Source organism: Mustela nigripes, chromosome 12 (genome assembly GCF_022355385.1).
Source record: "Mustela nigripes isolate SB6536 chromosome 12, MUSNIG.SB6536, whole genome shotgun sequence".
In the NCBI taxonomy this organism is placed as follows: domain Eukaryota; kingdom Metazoa; phylum Chordata; class Mammalia; order Carnivora; family Mustelidae; genus Mustela; species Mustela nigripes.
The window spans coordinates 98,350,858-98,374,581 of record NC_081568.1 but is presented as its reverse complement, the minus strand read 5'-3'; the positions used below and the strand labels follow the sequence as shown (position 1 = coordinate 98,374,581).

The 23,724-nt window shown below is 38.5% G+C and overlaps 1 protein-coding gene across 1 annotated transcript in view; it reads right to left on the bottom strand.

Moving 5' to 3' along the window:
• Window positions 1-23,724, bottom strand: part of FCHO2 (FCH and mu domain containing endocytic adaptor 2) — a 147,402-nt gene that overhangs the window by 103,919 nt on the left and 19,759 nt on the right. The window contains 4 exon segments of the mRNA XM_059416377.1: window positions 4,486-4,577; window positions 21,228-21,320; window positions 21,322-21,482; window positions 21,540-22,014. Coding sequence (XP_059272360.1) covers window positions 4,486-4,577; window positions 21,228-21,320; window positions 21,322-21,482; window positions 21,540-22,014 — 821 coding nt within the window.

Here is a 23,724-nt window from a genome sequence, read left to right as displayed (position 1 = left end):
GGCTTTTCTGATACTGTAGGGCATATCTTGCTAACAGATGCATAAAATAAACTGAGCTAAGGCACAGATGTTCACAGACACAGTTCAAAACTATGGCGGCATGAAAATGAGATGCTAAGCAGTTCCCGGGGAAGGAGCTTGGCAGCGCCACTCTCCTTGTACACACCACTTCCATAAGGGCTCACTGCAAAACAAATGCCAAACATTATTTTCTCATTTTGCTATTTTTTGCAAAAGCAAAAATCCTCTAAGGGTTGTTCTTGGTTGGCAAAGTGATATATATCTTTCTTAAGAGCAAAGTGGCGTAACACCAACTTCTGAAAAGTGGGGGAGACATGTACTTCCACTTATCAGAATGATTCAAATTTAAAGAGTGGCAATACCAAGTGGTGATGAAGACATTAACAACTAGAACTCTGAAACAAGGCTGCTGCTGGTATAAACCGGTACAACCATCTTGGAAAATTCTTTGGTATTGCATATACATAACTCTATGACCTGGCAATTCTACTGTAAGGTATATACGTAATATAAATATAAGTATATGTATAGCAAGACTCTTATACAGGAGTATTCAAAGCAATATTACTAGTAATAGCAAAAAAAAAAAAAAATGGAAAGAATCCAAATGTCTGTAAACAGTAGTAGACATATTTTGGCATATTTACACAATTTAGTATTACGTAACATTGAACATAATTATACTACACTCAAAAATGAATCTCACGGGGCGCCTGGGTGGCTCAGTGGGTTAAAGCTTCTGCCTTCGGCTCAGGTCAGGATCCCAGGGTCCTGGGATCCAGCCCCGCTTCAGGCTCTCTTCTCAGCGGGGAGCCTGCTTCCCCCTCTCTCTTTGCCTGTCTCTCTGCCTACCTGTGATCTCTGTTTCTCAAATAAATAAATAAATAATCTTAAAAAAAAATGAATCTCACAAACATGCTGAGTAAAAGAAGACAAAAGAACACTCAATATAATGATTAAATTGATATACTTAATACAAAGTTCAAAAATAGGTACAACTAACTTCCTTTGCCATTTGAATACTACTTAACAGTAGAAAGGAATGAATTATTGATACATGCAACAACATGGATCAATCTCAACATAATTATACTGAGTGAAAGTACTGGATGACAGAGTATATTCAGTATGATCCCATTCCTATAAAATTCTAGAAAATACAAACTAACCTAAGTCTCAGAAGCAAATGAGTGGGTGCTCAGGGATAAAAGGGAGAGACAGAGGGAGGAATTACAAAGGGGATGATGCATATGTTCACCACCTTGACTGTGGTGATGGTTTCACTGAGTGTATGTATACGTCAAAATTTATCCAATTATACACTTTAAATGTGTAGTATACTATTTGTCAACTATACTTTGATAAAGCTGTTGGAAGGAAGATAGGAAAGAGGAAAGCAGTAATGGAGCAAGAGACAAAAAGGAAGAAAGGGGCAAAGGAGGAATGGAGGAGGGAAAAAGGGAACAGACCAGCAGGGAAGAAGGGATGAAAGGAGGAGAGAAACTCTAAATAACTGACAGGAAATTAACCTTTCTAGGCCCGAATTTTCTTATCTATAAAACAGGAATTAGAGTTTTCATAGTTAAATGAAATAATACATACACAATCCTTAGTGCACACTGTATGTTTATGAGTTTATCTTTCTTTCCTTCTTTCTCACTCATTCCTTCAAGAAATAGAAGTATCTAATTGTGCCAGGCTCTGTTCTAGGCACCAGGATACAAAAAAATACTATATCCTTTATAGGGAAACATAGAAATAAATATTAAAAAATGAATAATTATAAAATTTCATAAATACTGCAAAGAGATATATGATGTTGAGAGATACTATAACAGGTGTTTTTGACAGAATCAGGGAAATAAGGAAAAGCATCCACGAAGAAGGGGCCACACTGCTGAGCTCTGAAAAATAAGCAGGCATTAATTAGGCAAAAATAGGAATAAGCATGTACAAACTGTGGATTGGAAGACGTCTTTCAAAAATAATGACTAATGTCTCTGGAGAGGAAAGAGAATAAGGAAGAGACTGGCATGAACTAAAGCTTGAAAGGTGGTTTGGGATCAGATCAAGATGAGGGCAGGCCCACCTTCAGAGAAATAGGAAGAATCTGAAATGGTTTAAACAGGAGAGGTAACAAACCTTTCTGAGGTTTAGAAAAGGCACCCCAGGGACGCCTGGGTGGCTCAGTTGGTTAAGCAGCTGCCTTCGGCTCAGGTCATGATCCCAGCGTCCTGGGATCGAGTCCCACATCGGGCTCCTTGCTCAGCAGGGAGCCTGCTTCTCCCTCTGCCTCTGCCTGCCATTCTGTCTGCCTGTGCTCACTCTCTCCCCCTCTCTCTCTCTGATAAATAAAAAAAAAAAAAAAAAAGAAAAGGCACTCCAATTACAGTGAGGGGAATAAGTTGCAGGGGAACAAGAATGAATGTAGATATGAAAGACAGGAGCTACTGTTGCAGTTCAGGCAACAATAATAATAGCTAGGATCAGGGCAGTAAAGTCAGAGTTTAATTCTATCATAAAAATCCTTACTAAGAGCCAAGTACTCTCCCAAATGCAAGAGATATAAGAAGCACCAACCCCCACCAAAAGAAAAAGAAAAAAAAAGAAAAGGAAAAAAAAAATCCCTGCCCTTGTAGGGTTTACATTCTAGAGGAGAGGGACGGACAAATAAATATCACGTATCTGATGGTTTTAAGTGCTATGAAGAAAACATTAAACCAGGAACATGGTAGTGGAGGGAGGGGTTGTCTTAAGAGCCCACAGAATCATAAAGGATTAGATTCCAGACAAAAAAGGATGACTCAGGAGTTGTGGACTTCTTAGCGTGACTGATATAAACAGGCTAAAAGGCATTATGACAACTGCCTGGATGATTTCAAAGTAGTTACAGTTAGTGATGTTAGTGCTGGGGGAGAAGGAAGGCTACAGGACATGCCAGGAGACACAGCACTATGAGACCCCTTCTTTATTCCTGCCAAGGATGACGCAGAAGCCAATGAAGGATAGCTTTATCCACAGCACTTAGAGCTTCTGACTCCCTCTTAACTCCAAAAGAGAAGTGAAAGAGAAAAGAGGATTGGTCTTACATAAAAAACCTTGTTCCCCAATTCCTATGTTCTGGTAAATTCTATGATGACAGCAGCTCTATCTTAACCCCTATATTACCAGAATCCAGACCAGTGCCTAGCACACAGCAGACATGGGATATTTATTATTGAAAGAATAAATGAATGGAGTACTGTATTTTTGTTTTTTTCTTAAGTAACCTCTACGCCCAACATGGGGCTTGAACTCATGACCCTGAGACTGAGAGCAGCATGCCCCAACAACTGAGACAGTCAGGTACCCCCCAAAATGGAGTATTATATCTAAAGGCAAAATATCGCTGGGGCTCCTGGGTGACTCAGTTGATTAAGCATCTTCCCTCAGTCAGGTCATGATCCTAGAGTCCCCAGATTGAGCCCCACATGGGGCTCCATTCTCAGCAGGGAGTCTGCTTCTCCCTCTGCCCTTCACTCTGCTTGTCCTCCCTCAAATAAATAAAATCTTAAAAACACATATACACAAACACACACATATCCCCCTATTACTAAGGTAAACTCTTTACCTCTCTTAAGTGTGCTCCTATAAAAATTACCAAGTGGGCCTAGCCACAAAAAAAGCTTTAATCAAATCAAATTACATTAATTTTTAAGTTTTTAAATTGATGACCATATTCTAAGAGTCTTAAAGACAATCACATTTTTATAAACATAAAGAATTTAAAAATATATACTTATACTTCTTTAAAATAAAACTTAGAGGGGCACATGCCTGGCTCAGTTGATAGAGCATGCAACTCTACCTCTCGGGGTTGTGAGTTCAAGCCCCACAATGGGCACAGAGTCTCCTTAAAATTTAAATAAATAAGTAAATAAATAATACATAATTAAACTACAAATTTAAAAACCTTAGACTTTTCAAATTATTTTAGTATGTTTAATGACATGTTTGTTTAAAGAAATGATAGTATTTTATCCTACAAAATTCCATTTATTTATGTATTTATATTTATATCGTTTGTAATGCTATTTATAAACAATGAATACAAACCAGGAGTTCAGCAATACTCCCTGGAGCCACTATGCAGTCCTTAATGTGTAGCCGCTAGATAATCACACTACTTTAAAATATATAATACACTTTTCAAGAGTGTACTTATTTTAATCCAGATCTAACTAAAATTTTCTGGGGCATCTGGGTGGCTCAGTTGGTTAAGTGTCTGACTCTTGATTTTCGCTCAGGTTGTGATCTCAGAGTCTTGAGGCTGAGCCCCTCCTCTGGCTTTACACTAGGAGCCTACTAAGATTCTCTCTCTCTCATTTCCCCCTAAATAGAGCATGGCTCAAAAACAATTTTTTTTCTCATTTATATTCTAAAATTTAACTCAAACTGTTAAATTACTATTAAAAAAATACATACCTTTCTCTCACAAAATCTGCTAGTTCTTTTGTTGATATCTGTCCATGTTTCATGTTATGGTAAAGGACATCAAAGCCACTATTTTTTTCCCCCTAAAATTGAAGAAGATTTTTAGTTTAACAACAAAAAAAGATCAAAACGACTTAAGAACAACCCTATATTAACCAATATGCAACTCTAATGCTCAGGGGAGCATTAAATTTAATTAAACCAATGTTGCTCATTATAGGACTTCAAACTGTATCAAAGGAATATGACGCAGTTTGACAAAGTTTACAATTTATTATATATACATATACACACATTAAACACACATGTACACATTCTATAATCACTCATGTGAGTTTATTAGTGAAATTTTTTAAAATAACATGCAGAATAATTTAGGAAAGGTAACCATGGATCTTTTAAAATACATTATCAATCCCATTTCAATTCCTTCAAGATGAACTAAGGGATTCCTGATTATTCAGGCAGAGTCCCTGCTTTATAACAAGTAAATCTCGGGGTGCCTGGGTGGCTCAGTCGTTGGGTGACTTTAACCCTTTAAGCTTAAAGCACCTGCCTTTGGTTTGGGTCATGATCCCATGGTCCTGGGATCTAGCCCTGCATCGGGCTCCCTGCTCAGCAGAAGGCCTGCTTTTCCCTCTCCCACTCCCCCTGCTTATGTGCCTTCTCTTGCTGTCTGTCAAATAAATAAAATCTTTAAATAAATAAAATAAAAAATAAAATAAGTAAATCTTGACTTCCGAATCAAGACAGCCTATTACTAATCACTTACACATTCAATACCACAAAATGTTTATAATAACTAATGCATCTTTTAGTAAACTTAAACAACTATGAATAAACTAAGCTCAATAACTCTCTCTAAAATTGGCAGTTTTTTTTTTTTCTTCAGTGAAAATAACATAATGAATAATTCAGTATCTTTGCTGGAAATAGCAATACAATAAGCAAGAATTACACAATATGAACCCTAATTTTTTCACAGTTCACCAAAAACAGGAAACACAGAAACTTCCAGTTATGCTGAAGTGATCCCTAACAAACTTATAAATCAATATAAAAGTAATTATTTTGCCATATATATATGATAAATTAAAATGTCATATTTGGGGGAAACTCCAGGTGGCTCAGTCAGTTGAGCGTCTGCCTTCAGCTCAGGTCATGATCCTGGGGTCCTGGGATGGAGCCCCATGTGGGATTGCCTAATCAGCAGCGAGTCTGGTTCTCCCTCTTCCTCTACCCTCCCCCCATGCTCTCTCTCTTTCTCTCTCGAATAAACAAAGAAAAATTTTTTTTAAAATAGAATAAAATAAAATGTCATATTTGGGGACACCTGGGTGGCTCAGTTGGTTAAGCGTCTGCTTCAGCTGGGGTTGTGTTCCCTGCTAAGCAGGAAGTCTGCCTCTACTTCTTCCTCTGCCCCTCCCCCCACTCCTACTTGTGCTCACTCACTCACTCATTCTCAAATAAATAAATATCTATCTTTAAAAAAATATCTTACCAGTCAGGTTACCTGGGTTCCCAATGTGCATTACGCATATTCAAATTAGAAGCAAGTTGGGAATAAAGGGCTATTCAAATAGGCACAAAGACTATTAGAAATACTATTTACCAGGCTTACAATAAAAAGAAAAAAAAATTTTTTTAAAGGAGATGAGATCTTGGAAACCACTAGTAATTGGAGCAATAAGGTCCTGAGCATTTCGCTTCACTGTTAAAGTATTAAAAATGTTAAGCAACAAGAACAGGTTAAATTATATTCAGAAATCTGGGTTTTTATTAAGAAGTCCTTGAAGTAAGCTCTTTATCCAGTAACTTCAGATGTCCAAATAACATATTAATTAAAATTCCCAATAAGGAAAAATGAGGATTATTAATTTAATACAGTATAACAATATTAATAAAGCAGCATTAACACACCCTGGGAAATAGTGCTAGCTATTCCATCCCTCAGGTCTTCACTTGGAAAGACAAGGAAAACTCTAATAATAAGGATGTAATATAGAAGAAGCCTGCCTCAGAAGGCACTAACCACTAAAAACAAACACCCTACATGATTACAAATCCATTTGTCATTTCTTCCTATTTAGGGATTCATTCATTTACTGAAGTCGAAAAACTTGAATTTGACTCCAGGCACTATTCTTTAATAATTTCACAAACTTATTAAAACAAATATTTACTACTCATGAACTTTCCTTTAGCACAAACTAAGCAAAAATTTTACTACTTCAAATGGCACTAGTGCACTCTCTCTACACACACACACATAAACACATACAACTTAGTCTAAAAAAAAATTTCAAAGTGTCCAATAAAGACTGCAAGTCGTACTGTTACCTTGTCAAAAACTTAATTTATAGCTTTGATAACAGATGACTAAATATTAAATATATACACATTTATATATCAAAAAATAAAGAAGACAGAGCAGTGGAGCTCAGGTTTAGACCCATTTGGCTTCAGTGTCTTCACCTGCACAAAACACTGAAAATTCTGGTGAAACAGGGAGAGACCACCCTTGAAACTGACAATTTTAACAGATTATAATTCTGTTATAGAATCTGTTTCAGAGGGGCGCCTGGGTGGCTCAGTGGGTTAAAGCCTCTGCTTTCGGCTCAGGTCATGATCCCAGGGTCCTGGGATCGAGCCCCGCATCAGGCTCTCTGCTCCAGGAGAAGCCTGCTTCCTCCTCTCTCTGCCTGCCTCTCTGCTTACCTGTGATTTCTGTCAAATAAATAAATAAAATCTTTAAAAAAAAAAAAAAAAGAATCTGTTTCAGATTACCCAGTCTTTTTTTTAACTAGAAGTACCTCCACAAGGTGCTATCATTTTTACAGCAGACACTGACATTTTTAGTAGGCGTTTCTAATTCAAAGAAAAGTAAAATAGCAAAAAGTATTCCTGAATTGCATATCCATGTTATCATCTGAGATCCTGAAGTGGATATGTTTCTGTTATTTTCAACACAAAAATATTTTTTTCCTTTAACATATTCTGTTAACTCAAGCAAGAACTTGTTTTCCTTGGCTAACTACGAATACATGATGAACGCACAAATAACTTGACAACAGACCTTTATTATCAAATAGAACTACGACTAAACATGTCTTCTGGTCTCTAATATTTTATTAAAACTGTAAATATTTATGCCCTTTGATCCAGCAATTCTACTTTTAAGAATCTATACTACACAAACACACATACAAAGATAAATGTGGAAGAATATTTACTGAAGTACTATTTATAACTGAAAAAAATTTTAAAAATCCATTAATATTACTGGTTAAGTAAATGACATATATACTACAATAAAAAAAATATGGTGTTTTTTTAAAAGACTACAGTTTAAAAATAATGCAGATTTTTAACTGTTAATTTTAAAAATTTGCCCAGATATACTGTCAATGGAAAAAAGCAGGACACAATTAACAAAACAGCCAAAATTAACCTAATGCTAGGACAAAATGTCTATTACCCAGTTGTTTAATGTTAGGAACAACTTAAATGTCCATCAACCAGTGAATAAAAAGACAAAATAAGAGTATACCCATAAAATAAAATATAATTCAGCAATAAAAAGAAACAGTGATACATGTGACTTAATGAATGAACATCATAAATATTTCACTAAGTTAAAGAAATCAGACACAAGAGACCAGATATTGTAGGATTCTATTTATATGAAATGTCCAGAATAAGCAAATACACTGAGATAGAAAGTAGATGAGTGGGCTGCTAAGGAGGAGGGCTGTAAGGTAGGAGGTGACAAAAGGTATAGGTTTTCTTTTTGAGGTAATGAAAATGTTTTCAAATTGACTGTGATGATGGATGCATCTATCTGTATTACCCAAAACCACTGAACTGTACACTTTAAGTGAATTGCACAATATATTAAATATATCATGATAAACTTGTCAAAGGCATGAGCAAGTATTTTTACCTATTTCAATCAATTAATTCTTGCAGAGAGATTTGCAGTATTAACTGACCATAGCTACTATTAACACCATTGCTATTGCTGACACAAGGAAGACAATTATTTTGAAGATTTAACTAAGGTAGGATCTTCTACCTGCTGGTCTCCATGCACTTTAAAAAGAGATAGTACTTTCATAAAAGTACGATGAGTGTGGCCTGGGGCAAACAAAATCTTCTTATAATCCTATATGAACAAGTGTTAAAAAAAATCTTTGAAATAATTCCTAATAGGAAGTAGAAAAAAAAATCTTATCATCCTTTGAAGATGTTTAGTCCAGAACTACGCAAGTCCTTTAAGAAAACACAAACTTCTCAGGACCTATTGTTTCCTCCTACTGCTCTAATTTGACAGCACTTAACAGTCTGATGTTTAACAATCCAGATTCCTTTTCCCAAACATATAGTAACATGTTACTTTTTAATAGAAAAATGAGATCATACCATGCATAGTTTTGCACTTAAAATTATCAACTGAACTAAAATTTAGCTAAAAGGATAGTTAAGTTATAAGTAAGGTCACCAAGTCACTGGAAATACACGGGTTTTTTTTAGTCTAATTCAGAATCTACAAGACATACTTGAAATTTCAAGTTTAAAGGTTTGAATAAGTCATCAAACCTATTTTGGAAACTCAAAGGCATTTATTTAAATAAATATAAAATACAACCTAACAACTCCCCACTTGAAGAAAAAGTGCATCTCTATTAACAAAGCTATGAAATACCTATTTTAATGAAAATGGAACTGTTTAATGTATCTTGGTTTTTTAAGACCCATGAATAGTAAGAGTGGAAAAATACAAAGCTATAAATCCCAGAGATTTTTAGTTAATGGTTTGAAACTTCTCCTTCAAAGAACCTTTTAAGAGCAACAGTAAGTTAAATACTAAAAACAAAAAGTTTGGATATCGTTCACTTCTGATGACTCCAAGATTCTAGAAAACAGGCAGGAGATAGTGTATACTGTACAATCACACTATGAATTGATGTTTATTTTACCTTGTTCCTTTTTAAATCTTTTTAAAAATTTTTGGAAGGGGATCAAAGGGTCAAAAGGTGCTGTCATGTGAACAGCAAATAACATGCCTAACCTTCCTCTCAACCTCAAACTGCCTCAAAGGTAATAAATAAATATCATCACTTCCTACCACTCTACATTTTCCTTTTGCTCTAGTTCTTACGTAAGCAGTTTTTCTATAAGTAAATAGCACATTTAACCACAAGTTATAATCTCTTCTAGTCAACCTTCTATTTATACATTGAAATTTTCACACATGATCATCAAAACTATTCTACAGAACCATTTGCAAGATGTTTTTAAAGCAGAAAACAGTGACTGAAGATGTAAAACAAGCACTGCTCAGCAGTAAGAACTACTTGCTGCAGGTACAGTAGTCGCTCAAACACATTTGTTGGCTGACTGAAGAAAATAAACCTTATCACATTAAAGAAATTATTTCCAACCCTTCAAATACTCCCTAATGTCTTCAGTTACAACTCACCTCTTCCAGTAAATTAAATCTGTAAAGCCACCTAAAAGATATTACATGGCTTCAACAAAAATAGCAGAAGCAAAGAGGATAATTTTTTTGTCTTATAACTTTCAAATTTTCTGTAATATACTGTAAATGCATATAATTTTCATTAATCTCAAAATAAAAAAAAAAACAATTTCAGCTTTCTCAAAACCTCTTCAATCTGTACTTTCAAACAAAGGCTACCTTCTTCAACTGACATCTTGATCATATTAATAGTTAAATCTCCTCCTAATTCATAAATGAAAAAAAAAACCTTAAAGTTTTTTAGGAGCAGTTTTAAAAATTACCTATTTATTCCATGGAAACCTATGAAAGTCACTACAAAATATTTTCAAAGAATACTTAATCATATGAGAAAAATGTTTGATGGCAATTATCATTTGAAAATACCAAGCTACAGAACAATACAGCAAAACCTACTGTGCATGTTGTATTTCTAAAGAAAATCTCAGTGGACACAGGGTAAAGCTATATATAATTTTAATTTTCTTCTGTACTCTCTGTTCTACCTACCACATAACATTAAAATTAAAAAAGAAAGCCACCTTCACCGCTCTTGTTTCAACCAAATAAAAATTAACACTTTGTAGTATTAAGGTCCAGCATCACCAATTTGCTCTACTTACATTGTACCTTCCTATCTATCCCTAAATGCAAGCAAACATGCTTCTCCTATCTTCTGTAACCTTTATTCCTGCTGTTCCATCAGGGAAGGAGCATGTTCCTGATAGAACTAATGGACTTGTGTGTCTCAAATTCATCCTACAGTTCACTAATCATTTCTCAATTTAATTCTCTGAATCTGGCTATCTCAGCAACATTCTCTAGCAACTTAACCAATAGTTACCATTTTAGGTCTCAGCTTCTATTGTACTGTTTTTATTTCTCCCCCACATCTGACCAACTTACGCTCATCTCTGTGGACCAAACTAATACTAATACTCTTCCAACTGTAATATTCTGTCATCTTTCCACACTAGGTAAACTGAAAATCAAACCCTATTCCCTTTACATCTCCATGGCACCATATTTCTATACGGATTTCTTAGGGTGCTTTTTTTTTTTTTTAAGATTTTATTTATTCCTTTGACAGAGAGAGGGAGGCAGGCAGAGAGAGAACCAGACTTCCTGCTGAGCAAGGAGCCCAATGCGGAACTCAATCCCAGGATGCTGGATCATGACCAGAGCCAAAGACAGACCCTTAAACAGACTAAGCCACCCAGGCGTCCCTCTTAGGGTGCTTTTGTTCAATGTTTTAGAATTGTCAAACCAGGAAGGATAACCTCAAGAAACAGTACTCAAAAAACTACTTCCAAAGAGCTTACGCTAGCCAAATGTGTACGATGATATAAAGCATACCTGTTCTCCCATTAAGTAGTTCTCCTACTTAAGTAGTTCTGAAAGGATTAGAGCACTCAGGATTTAGTGTGCATGGCTACAAAACAACCCAGACAGCAAATTTTTATCCTTTCCATGTCAATGTTCTAAAATCCCTCCCCTGAGTTGAATTTACACAGACTAAATCAGTATCAATTTCTCACTTTCAAATTTCTCCTATAATTAAAGCAAAAATACAAAACAAACCACCATTCCACCCCCCCAAAATTCTAAAGGCCTCACAATAAAATTTACTGCCATCTAAAATGCTGATTTTATAATGTCTATCTGTCAAGTCTATTTGAACAAACTTAGATGAATCTGTAGTTCGCATTTTCCTAGCTTGTTGCAGTTGGAAACAATTTGGGCACAGATAACTCGCTAACAATTAAACAACCACACATTCTAACTTAGTGTTTATAATTTCCTTGTTTATATACAGAGATCATCTCTGGAAAGCTATGTAAGAAACTGGTAACAGTTACTGCCTTTGTGGAGATCTTGGAGGCTGAGGAAAAAAGAATAAGTTTTTTTTTTTAAAGATTTATTTATTTGACTGACAGAGACCACAAGTAGGCAAAAAGGCAGGCAGAGAGAGAGGGGGGAAGCAGGCTCCCCGCTGAGCAGAGAGCCCGATGAGGGGCCCGATCCCAGGACCCTGAGATCACGACCCGAGCCGAAGGCAGAGGCTTAACCCACTGAGCCACCCAGGTGCCCCAAAAGAATAAGATTTTATACTGTGTTCCCTTTGGTCCTTTTTGAATACTGAACCACATAAATTTTGCAAGTATTTTAATTAATGTATATGTAAATATGCATACACATACACTTCTTAAATTTCAGTGTACCACCCAATGGGATCATATCATAAGCAGTATTTGGAAATTTCAAGTAATAAAAAAAAAGTCTATAATCTGGGTATCTATGATTACCTCAACTAGTTTTCTAAAAATATATATATATTTCAATTTACATATGGGTTATACCCCCCAAGAATACATGTGTGTGGGTGTAGGTATAGGTGTTAGGTATTAATCTCCCTAGGATATTAAATTTAGATTACAGGGGCACCTGGGTGGCTCAGTGGGTTGGGCCTCTGCCTTCCACTCAGGTCATGATCTCAGGGTCCTGGGATGGAGCCCCACATCGGGCTCTCTGTTCAGTGGAGAGCCTGCTTCCTCCTCTCTCTCTCTCTCTGCCTGCCTCAATGCGTACTTATGATCGCTCTCTGTCAAATAAATAAATAAAATCAAAAAAAAATTGAGATTACAAAAAAATCAAGCAGGGGCACCTGGGTGGCTCAATGGGTTAAGCCTCTGCTTTCTGCTCAGGTCATGACCTCAGAGTCCTGGAATCGAGCCCCACATATGGCTCTCTGCTCAGCAGGGAGCCTGCTTCCCCCTCCCTTTCTGTCTACCGCTTGGCCTACTTGTGATCTCTCTGTCAAATAAATAAAAGCTTTTTTAAAAAAATCAAGCAAAAATACAATGTTTTACACTTCAAAGTCCTATTAATAGCAATTCCAGGGTTTTTTTTTTAAGGATTTTATTTATTTATTTGACAGAGAGAGAGAAATCACAAGTAAGCAGAGCAGCAGGCAGAGATAGAGGGGGAAGCAGGCTCCCCGCTGAGCAGAGACCAATGTGGGGCTCGATCCCAGGACCCTGAGATCATGACCCGAGCCGAAGGCAGAGGCTTAGCCCACTGAGCCACCCAGATACCCCCCAATTCCAGGTTTTTAAAAAACATTTTAATCCTCCCAGTTTATCCATGTAAATGATGGATCAAATTCTGGAAATTAAGCAAGTGCTCCAATTTTATTTAGAAGTAAAGCATGACAATACCAATGAAACCAACAGACAAAACTTCCATACTGGTTAAACAATACAAGAAATAAGGACAAGATGGGGCGCCTGGGTGGCTCAGTTGGTTGGACGACTGCCTTCGGCTCAGGTCATGATCTGGGAGTCCCGGGATCGAGTCCCACATCGGGCTCCCAGCTCCATGGGGAGTCTGCTTCTCCCTCTGACCTTCTCCTCACTCATGTTCTCTCTCACTGTCTCTCTCTCAAATGAATAAATAAAATCTTTAAAAAAAAAAAAGAAAGAAAGAAAAAAAAAGAAATAAGGACAAGAAACAAAGAAATACTTCAGGATAAAAACACCAAAGATAATTATTTCATTCTTGATGTGCTGACTGGAAATAATTTTTGGAAAAGGTCACCTAACTAAAAATGTCAGCTCATTACAATGTGATATATGCTAAAGAATACTTGATGTCTTTGGGAGAATGCTTACTATTTTATAGACATCAGGATTATTATATAAAATAAGGTTGATAAGCTATTTAAATCAGGTATGCTTTATTTTTCCTCTTAAATAACTATCACCAATGAAATCCATTCCTTAAAAAAATAAATTTTTAGGGGCGCCTGGGTGGCTCAGTGGGTTAAGCTGCTGCCTTCGGCTCAGGTCATGATCTCAGGGTCCTGGGATCAAGTCCCGCATCGGGCTCTCTGCTCAGCAGGGAGCCTGCTTCCTCCTCTCTCTCTGCCTGCCTCTCTGTCTACTTGTGATTTCTGTCTGTCAAATAAATAAATAAAATCTTAAAAAATAAATAAATAGGGCGCCTGGGTGGCTCAGTGGGTTAAGCCGCTGCCTTCGGCTCAGGTCATGGTCTCGGGGTCCTGGGATCGAGTCCCGCATCGGGCTCTCTGCTCGGCAGGGAGCCTGCTTCCTCCTCTCTCTCTCTCTGCCTGCCTCTCTGTCTACTTGTGATCTCTCTCTGTCAAATAAATAAATAAAATCTTTAAAAAAAATAAATAAATAAATAAATAAATAAATAAATTTTTAAGAGGTTAGTATCCAAAATACATAAAGAACTTATACAACTCAACACACACACAAAAAAATAAATAAATAAATAATCCAATTAAAAAATCAGAAGACACAAACAGAAATTTCTCCAGAGAAAATACACAGATGGCCACAGACACATGAAAATATGCTCAATATCACTCATCATCAGGGAAATGCAAATCAAAACCACAATGAGGGGGTGCCTGGGTAGCTCAGTCAGCTGAGCATTCTGACTCTTAATTTAGCTCAGGTCATTGTCTTGGGGTTGTGGAATTAAGCCCTGTATCAGGCTCCAGGCTGGGTGCATAGTCTCCTTGGGCAACCTTCTCCCTCTGCCCCTCCTCCAGCTCACGTTCTCTCTCTCTCTCAAATAAAAAAATAAAATCTTAAAAAAAAAAAAAACACACAATGAGTTATCACCTCACACCAGTCAGAATGGCTAAAATCAAAAACACAAAAGATGTGGAGAAAAAGGAACCCTCATGCACTGTTGATGAGAATGCAATGTGGTTCAGCCATGCAGAAAACCCTATGGAGATGCCTTAAAAAGTTAAAAATAGAATTACCATATAATCCAGTAATTCTACTACTAGGTATTTACCCAAAGAATATGAAAACACTAATTCAAAAAAGTATAAGCAGTAGCCCTATGTTTATTGCAGCCAAAATATGTAAGGAACCCAAAGGTCCATCTATATAGATGAACAGATAAAAGAAGATGAATATATATAATGGAATATTACTTAGCCATTAAAAAAAGAATGAAATCTTGCCATTTGCAAAAACATGGATGGACCTAGGATGTATAATGCTAAGTGAAATAACTCAGAGAAAAACAAATACCATATGACTTCATTCATATGTGGAATTTAACAAAACAAAACAAAGAAAGAAACACACCAAAAACACAGACTTTTCATTATAGAGAACAAACTGCTGGTTACCAGAGGGGAGGTTAGTGTGGGGATGGGGGAAATAGTGATGGGGATAAACAGTACACTTATGATGAGAACTGAGTAATGTATAGAATTGCTGAATCAGTATACTGTACACCTGAAACTAATATAACACTGTATGTTAATTATACATAAAAAAGCATATGTTTTTCAAAATTTAACTCCTCAATTAATCAGGGTTTATATGAAAACATAAAGCCATTTTAATTACTACAGTGCAATGCTGACACAATCTCAAGAGCACTATAAATTAGTACCCTACTCCGATAAACAGTGTACAGAGATACTTACTATAATATCAGCAAAAAAGTTAAGTTACATTATCTTTTGAAGGACTAACAACTGTTTTATATACCAAGGCAATAGTGTGGAATTCTATCAAAATTAATTTTGTTATCCAATTTTAATGAAAAAGAAAAACATTTTCAACTTTACTATCAAAGGCACTATACTTTGTGGCAAAAAATGACTTATCAGCAACAAACCACCTGTTGTATAGGAAGTTTTAAATACTTCTCTTCAAAGTATAATATTAAGTAATTCATAATGTAGCATACTGTTTTAGTTAAGAAAAACCATACCTTAAAAAAAAGGCAGGATGTGCTACTTTCAAAAGGGCTTGGAAATAGTTTGAATGATTCAAACTTTCCTCTAACAAATGCCACAACAAAAAGGTTTGTCTTTTTATATGGAGGGAAAACAAAAATTAATAAGTTGTTTGGTTAGAAACTTAAAACTTTAAAGTTTCCCATTACCTCACTTTGACAAGTTTTATTTGACCTGACAGTGCTACTTTAAAGATTAGGGGAGAAGAGTGAAACTAATATTGTAATTTCTGTTTTAGGAAGTTATAAATGATCCTAAAATATGTAAAATTTTAAGTTGTCTTAGACAATTATCAAATTCTCTGAAGTTATTTAGTTCTTGTTCTTAGTTTTCCCTACTTCATTTAGTCATCCTTTGGAACTTTTTATAAAGCTTTTATATTTAATTTAGAGTTTTCAGCCCTAATTCCAGGCTTGGAAATAAATAAAATGATATCTATTTTAACTGTTTGTGTTCAATATTGGGGAAGTGAAATGACAAAAACGTAAATTAGACTAGAAGTTTTCTCTAGATTTCAGATATCCAAATTTATTCCTGTCAAAAAGGACAAGGGGCACCCAAAAACTGATAAAATAATGTTCGTAGAAAGCATTATTCATAACAGCCAAAAATCATTAGATAAGGCTATATTCAAAGCTCAATTAACAGAAGCAAAAGTAACTTTAAAATGTTAATGTACGATTTGCAGTAAACTATACTTCAATTTCTGATAAACAATTTGGAAGTAAGTCAGAAAGCATCAAGAACACATTCTTTCGGGGTGCCTGGGTGGCTCAGTGGGTTAAAGCCTCTGCCTCAGGGTTGGGTCATGATCCCATGGGATGGAGCCCCACATGAGGCTCTCTGCTCAGCTGGGGGCCTGCTTCCTCCTCGCTCTCTCTGCCTGCCTCTCTGCCTGCTTGTGATCTCTGCCTGTCAGATAGATGAATAAAATCTTAAAAAAAAAAAAAAGAACACATTCTTTCTTTTTAAGATTTTATTTATTTATTTACTTGTCAGAGAAATAGAGTATGCACAAAAGCGCACACAAGCAGGGGGAGCCGCCAGCAAAGGGAAAAGCAGACTCCATGTTGAGCAAAGAGCCTCGTATGGAACTCGAGTCCAGGACCCTAGGATCATGACTTGAGCTGAAGGCAGATGCTTAAAATGTTTAATCAACTGAGGAACCCAGTAACCCCAAGGACATTCATCTATCAAAAGACATTCAAGGGACACCTGCTTGGTTCAGTTTGAAAAGCATGCTTAATCTTGGGGTCATGAGTTTGAACCCCACATGGGGTGTAAAGATTATTTAAAAAATAAAATAAAGCAAAACATTTTGGGATGCCAATTTTAAATCCAATTTAATAGTTTTAAAAGTTGCCTAAAACCTGAAGTCTAAAGTTGACAGGTTACATACATCAACTATATCTAAATTAATAAACCAATTAAATTGATAGGCTACACCTAAAATTCATACAGAAATGGCAAGAATAGGCAAAATTTTGCCTAGAATAGGCAAAATAATCTTGAAAAGGAAGCCCAAATCTAGAAAACTCTCACTTCCTGATGCCAAACTTACTACAAAGCCATAGTAATCAAAACAGTGTAGGACTAGCATAAGGATAGACAATGGAATACAACTAAAAATCAAAAAATAAACCCATACATCTATGGTCAACTGATTTTTGACAAGGGTGTCAAGAGTATTTAACAGAGAAAGAGGAGCCCTTCAACAAAGGTACTGAGACTACATATCCATGCAAAAGAATGAAGCTGAACCTCCTCCTGGCACCACACACAAAAACTGACTTCAAATGGATCACAGGCCTAAATATAAGAACTAAAACTATAAAACCCTTAGAAGAAAACACAAGTAAATCTTTGTAACCATGGATTAGGAAAAACGTCTTAGATTAAACAATAAAAGCATAAGTAATAACAAATAAATTAACTGGACTTCTAAATTTAAAATTTTGATGCTTCAAAGGACAATATCAAATTACCTCACACAAGTTGGAATGGTTACTATCAAAAAGAAATAACAATTGTCAGCAAGGTTGTGGAGAAAAGGAAACAGTCCCACACTGTTGGTGAGAATGTAAATTTGTGTAGCCACTGTGGAAAATAATATTATCAAATATTATATATATATATTTCCATAGATATATATATCCATAGATATATATAATATAGATATAATATATAGAGAGAAATACCATAAAATTGGGGCACCTGGGTGGCTCAGTCATTAAGCATCTGCCTTCGGCTCAGGACATGATCCCAGGGTTCTGGGATGGAACCCCACATGGGGCTTCCTGCTCAGCAGGAAGCCTGCTTCTCCCTCTCCCACTCGCCCTGCTTGTGTTCCCTCTCTTGCTGTGTCTCTCTCTGTCAGATAAATAAATAAAATCTTAAAAAAAAAAAAAACCACACCATAAAATCCAGTAATTCCACCTCTGGATATGTACCTGAAGAAAATGAAAACATGAATTCAAAAAGGTAAATGAACTCCTATGTCTACTGCAGCATTATTTATAATCACCAACATATATGGAAGCAACCTAAGTGTCCATCCATAGATGAATAAAGGAGCTGTGGTACACATACACAATGGACAACTCAGCCATAAAAAATAATGTAATCTTGCCATATCTGACACAGATGGACACAGAATATATTATGCTAAGTGAAACAAGTTAGACATAAAAAGACAAATACTGTATGACTTCACTTATATATGAAATCTAAAAAACATATGAACAAAAAACGGAAACACTCATAAAGAGAAAAAACGGGTGGTTCGGGGGGACACTGGGGATAGGTGAAATAGATGATTAAGAGGTACAAACCTACTGCTATAATTATAGAAGTCACAAGGATGAAAAGTACAGCATAGAAAATAGAGTCAATAATACTGTAATACTGTAAGACAGTAATGGCACTTACACTGGTGAGCATGTCATAATATATGTAATTGTTGAACATCGTACACCTGAAGCTAGTATTATACACCAACTATATACTTCAATTAAAAATAACTTTTAAGGGGTGCCTGGGTGGCTCAGTGGGTTAAGCCTGTGCCTTCAGCTCCGGTCATGGTCTCAGCGTCCTGGGATCAAGCCCCATGTTGTCTCTCTGCTGAACAGAGAGCCTGCTTCCCCTCTCTCTCTCTCTCTCTACCTGCCTCTCTGCCTATTTGTAATCTCTCTCTCTCAAATAAATAAAATATTTTAAAATAATAATAATAACTTTTAAAAACAAATAAGTTTTCAAAAACGACAGCATCAAGAAAAAACAAAAGCCCACAAAATAGAAGAAAATGTTTGCAAAATCATGTATCTGATAAAAGACTACCCAGAACATACGAAAACTCTTGCAATTCAATAATAAAAACACAAATAACCTAATCTAAAAATGGGCAATGAATCTAAAAAGGTATTTCTCTAAGCACATGAAGAGATGTTCAACATTAGCCATCAGAGAAATGGAAATCAAACCCACAATGAGGTATTACTTCACACCCATCCACTACAATAAGACCGATAACAAGTGGTGTCCAGCATGCAGAAAAATTGGAACCAGACATTGTTAGTGGGTTTGTAAACCATGCAGTCACTTTGGAAAACAGTTTGGCAGTTTTTCAAAATGTTAAAGAGTAACAACATGACCCAGCAATTCCATTCCCAAAAGAAATGAAAACATTTCCACACAAAAACCTGTACAAAAATGTTCATATTTATTATTCATAATAGCCCAAAAATGGAAACAACCAAACGTCTATCACTGATGAAGAGATAAAATGTGGTGTACACACACAATGGAATGTTTGGCCATAAAATGCAATTAAGTACGGATACATGCTACATCACAGGTGAAGTGTGGAAACACGCTAAGGAAAAGAAGCCAACAAAGGATAACACATATGATCCCATTTATATATGTCCACAAGAGACCAATCTATCAAGGCAGATGTTTATAGATTAGTAAACTGCCTAGGCTGAGTTAGGGGCTAATGGATACAGAGATTCTTTCTGAGGTAAGGATATGGTTCTAAATGTGGTGACGTAACTGCACAGACGAAAAACCCCTGAATTGTACACTTAACTGAGTGTATAGTATGTGAACTGTAACTTCATTAAATATTTTTTATTTGACAGAGAGAGACAGAGAAAAAGTAAACACAAGCAAGGTGAAGGGGAGAGGGAGCAGCAGGCTTCCTGCTGAGCAGGGAGCCTGACTCAGGCAGGGCTCGATCCCAACATCCTGGGATCATGACCCCCAGCCAAAGGCAGATGCCCAACGACTAAACCATCCAGGCGCCCCATAAGGGTATTTTATTTTTCATAAGGGTATTTCTTAAAGAAAAACCTAATGCCTCGTATTTATGTCGCTTGCGGAAAACAAGAAACATTCAAACCAAATGACTAGGAGCTGATTTGATTACTAAGTCCATACGTAATACACTTAGAAATAAGAATTTAAGACACACCTCTTCTTCCCTGAAAGAGCACTCCTTTAATTACTTCTGAATTTTAACTAAAATGGAGCTGTAGTACTTGCAGCTGTCAGGACTTCCACTGAGATTGACCCAAGATACCGAGGTAAACATGCTCCTTCTCCCGCACTCGGCTGCACTGCACTTCCCATTACAACAAACAATACAGAAAAACACCCCGCACGGTGACTGAAGTCATTCTCAGAGAACCACCTAATACTAATACGGAGTTAAGGAGAGGGGTGTGGAAAGAATGAGGAAGGGGAAGGAGCACAGGACACAAGGGGAAGTCTTCGTGCATTTAAGCCCAAGGAATCCAGTTACATTAAATTCAACTTTTACACGCTTTGTGAACAGGCCCAGAGGCAAAGTCCTGGGCGCAGACCAAAGAGCCGAGCTGCGAGGCCGAGAGGAAGTGCGGATCCAAGCCAAGCCCGCAAGGGACTCCGTGTGGAAACCATGGGGGGCAAAAGGGCTAAGATGGGGGCTGCGGCGCTGGACGGGGGCAAGCCCCCTCCGCCCGGCTCCGGCCGGCGATTGCTGGCAGCGCGCATTGGGAGGCGGCCGCGCCGCGGGCCCCGCGGCCGCGTCCAAGCCGTGAAGCGCGCCCGGAGCCTAAAGCCTCCGGCCGGGTCCCGTCTCCCGCCCCATCCGGCGCTTTGTCCCAGCGCGGGCGGCGGGCTGCCCCCAAGCGTCCCCGCCGCGGGATGAGGGGCCGCGCTGACAGCCCTCGCCCCCGCAAGGGCTGCGAGCCTGCGAGACCTGGCGTACGGCGGCCCGCAGCCCTCCCGGCTTCACACAGGCGGGACCCAGCCGGCGGCGGCCCGAGGACGCTAGCCCTCACCGCCGAGGCTTCGCCGCCGCCCGGAGCGCACACAGGCCGAGGTCAGGCGGAGAAAGCTTCGCACCCCAAAACCCAACTTCCAACATCCCGCTCTTACCCAAAAATTTTCGACGAAATGCGCCATGACCATCCTGCCGCCGCCGCGCCAGGTTCCGCGTCCGCGCCCGCCCGCCGCTGTGTAAACACGGGCACGGCCCCCACGGCGCCCCCGCCTTTCCCCACAGCCGCCGCCGTCGCCACCGCCGTCGCCGCCGCCGCCGCTGCCTTCTTCCCGGAGACCGGCCCGCACCCTCCAGGGCGCATGCGCCACCTAGCGGCTGCTGCCGCCGGGCGAACTCTTGAAAGCCACCGCCTGGTTGCGCATGCGCTCTTCATCCTATTCCCGGGTTTTAGTAACCCTCCCCTCTACCCAGCGCGGGCGCGGCCAAATTGAGTATTCTCTTGGGAATGGTGGAGAACCGGGTTCTTGGGGAGTCACTGGGGAGACTGCGCGCACCCTTTGCGGTAGGATGGGTACTGGCCCACGGATGAGGGAAAAAAAGGGCCGGCCAGTGGGTGTGGATATGGCAGCCTGACTGCCTCCTCTCTTCCTCTACGCAAGACGCGCTTCCCCGGCCTTGGAGGATCTTGAAGGGACCAAGTCTGGTCAAGCTGTGATGGGGGAAATTTGGCCTTCGGCCACCGGGAGGAGACTGGGAAACCTTTGGTCCGTAGGGTTCCTTTCCTTGACAGGGAACTAAGAACCAAAACAAAAACTTTCCGAGGCCAGAAAAAGAGGAAACGCCCAGTGTCGCCTGAGAGTCTCTGGAACAGCGCGAGACCCAGGCACCAAGTTCCTTGCGGAAGCCGCTGACCTCTAGCACGCCCCTAGCAAACCAGGCCAGCTGGAGGCAGGAACGTGACCCGAAAGGAACGAATTTCCCTGACCCACGCAGTTTAAAAAAAAAAAAAAAAAGTCTTTTCCAAGACTTGTTAATTTAAGTCTCTAGTTCTCTTAGCAGCTTGTACATTTTGGAAAAAGAAACAAGTTTAAACACCTCCTGGCACAACATGAACTAAATCCCTTTCCCATGCCTTGCTTTCCAGAGGTTAGGGGGAAAAAATTAAACCCTTGTGGAGAGGTCTCAGGTTCACTGTCACCAGGTCGGCTCAGTCCGAAGTCTGCTGTTCTTGACACCAAGCCCCACTAATAGACTTCGTGTAGCTTTAACTATATACACTCACATCGGATCCTCTGACTTCAGATACAATGAACACTAGGACACGTGTTTCTTGGTGGAAACTTGTTTTCATCCTCAAAAGCAAAAACCCCACAATGCCTTGCACGTGATTAAAACTGTGAAGTGTTTGTTGAATTGGGAATAAGTGGATATTGGTACTGTGATTATATCTTTTTTAAGAATATCTTTTATAAATATATAGGAGGTAACAGTCTGCTTTAAAATAACTCACTGAGGGAGGAACACTGAGTAGAGGTATGCATGAAACAGGATTGTTAGAACAATTGTTAGGACCTAGGTAACGGAAACATGGTGGTTCACTATATAACACTACACTCATTTCGTATATGTTTGCTATTTCCTTTTCTTTAAAAAGTCTTCATAACACTGTCATTTACATAACACTGTCATTTCGTATATGTTTACTATTTCCTTTTTAAAAAGTCTTCATAACACTGTCATAACATTGGGAAAGTCTAACTTAGAAACTTGCTACTGTTTTCTAAACCATTAGTCTAGCACTTTCTTCATCCTGAAAAAAATTCTAAAAAATACAGCCATCTAAATCTCTCTGCAAATAAGCTTGGCATTAAAATCCTACTGTCACTAGGCACTACCCAGCTTATATCTCAGCAGGAAAAGCTTTATCCTAGGCCTATACTCCAAAGGGCCTTACATATTACATTAATTTATTTAAAAAACAAATGGGTGCCTTTGCCAGTGACGATCTGATGCTGACCTCTGTCTCATAACCATATAGACCCTCTCTCATGACCAACACCATTCAGGCCCCCCAGGAAACAATTCTTCATAGCTCTTGCCCTAAGTCTTCAAAACAAAAAGCACAACTCCAAATGCAGTGAAAATCTGTGTGAGTCTATCAGAGATAGACTCCTTTGGAGTTCAGGCAGAATCTGAGCAGCAGAAGTGCTTAAGTAAGAGAAGACAAATTAGTTAACTTGTTCAATTTTTCCTCCCAGCACAAATGCAATAGATTGTTGTTGTTTTCTTAAGATTTTATTTATTCATTTGATAGGGATACAGAGGCAAAGATGGAGACAGAGAGCACAGGCAGGGGGAGAGGGAGAAGGAGAGGGAGAAGCAGATTCTCCACTGAGCTGGAACCCTGGCATGGGGCTCGATTCCAGGACCTGGAGATCATGGAGACATGGAAGGCAGATGCCCAACCATCTGAGCCACCCAGGCACCCCAATGCAATAGATTCTTACATAACGAAGTATTGTTTTGCAAACAATGTGGTGTTGGGGCGCCTGGGTGGCTCAGCAGGTTAAAGCCTCTGCCTTCGGCTCGGGTCATTAAGCATCCACCTTCGGCTCAGGTCATGATCCCAGGGTCCTGGGATCGAGCCCCGCA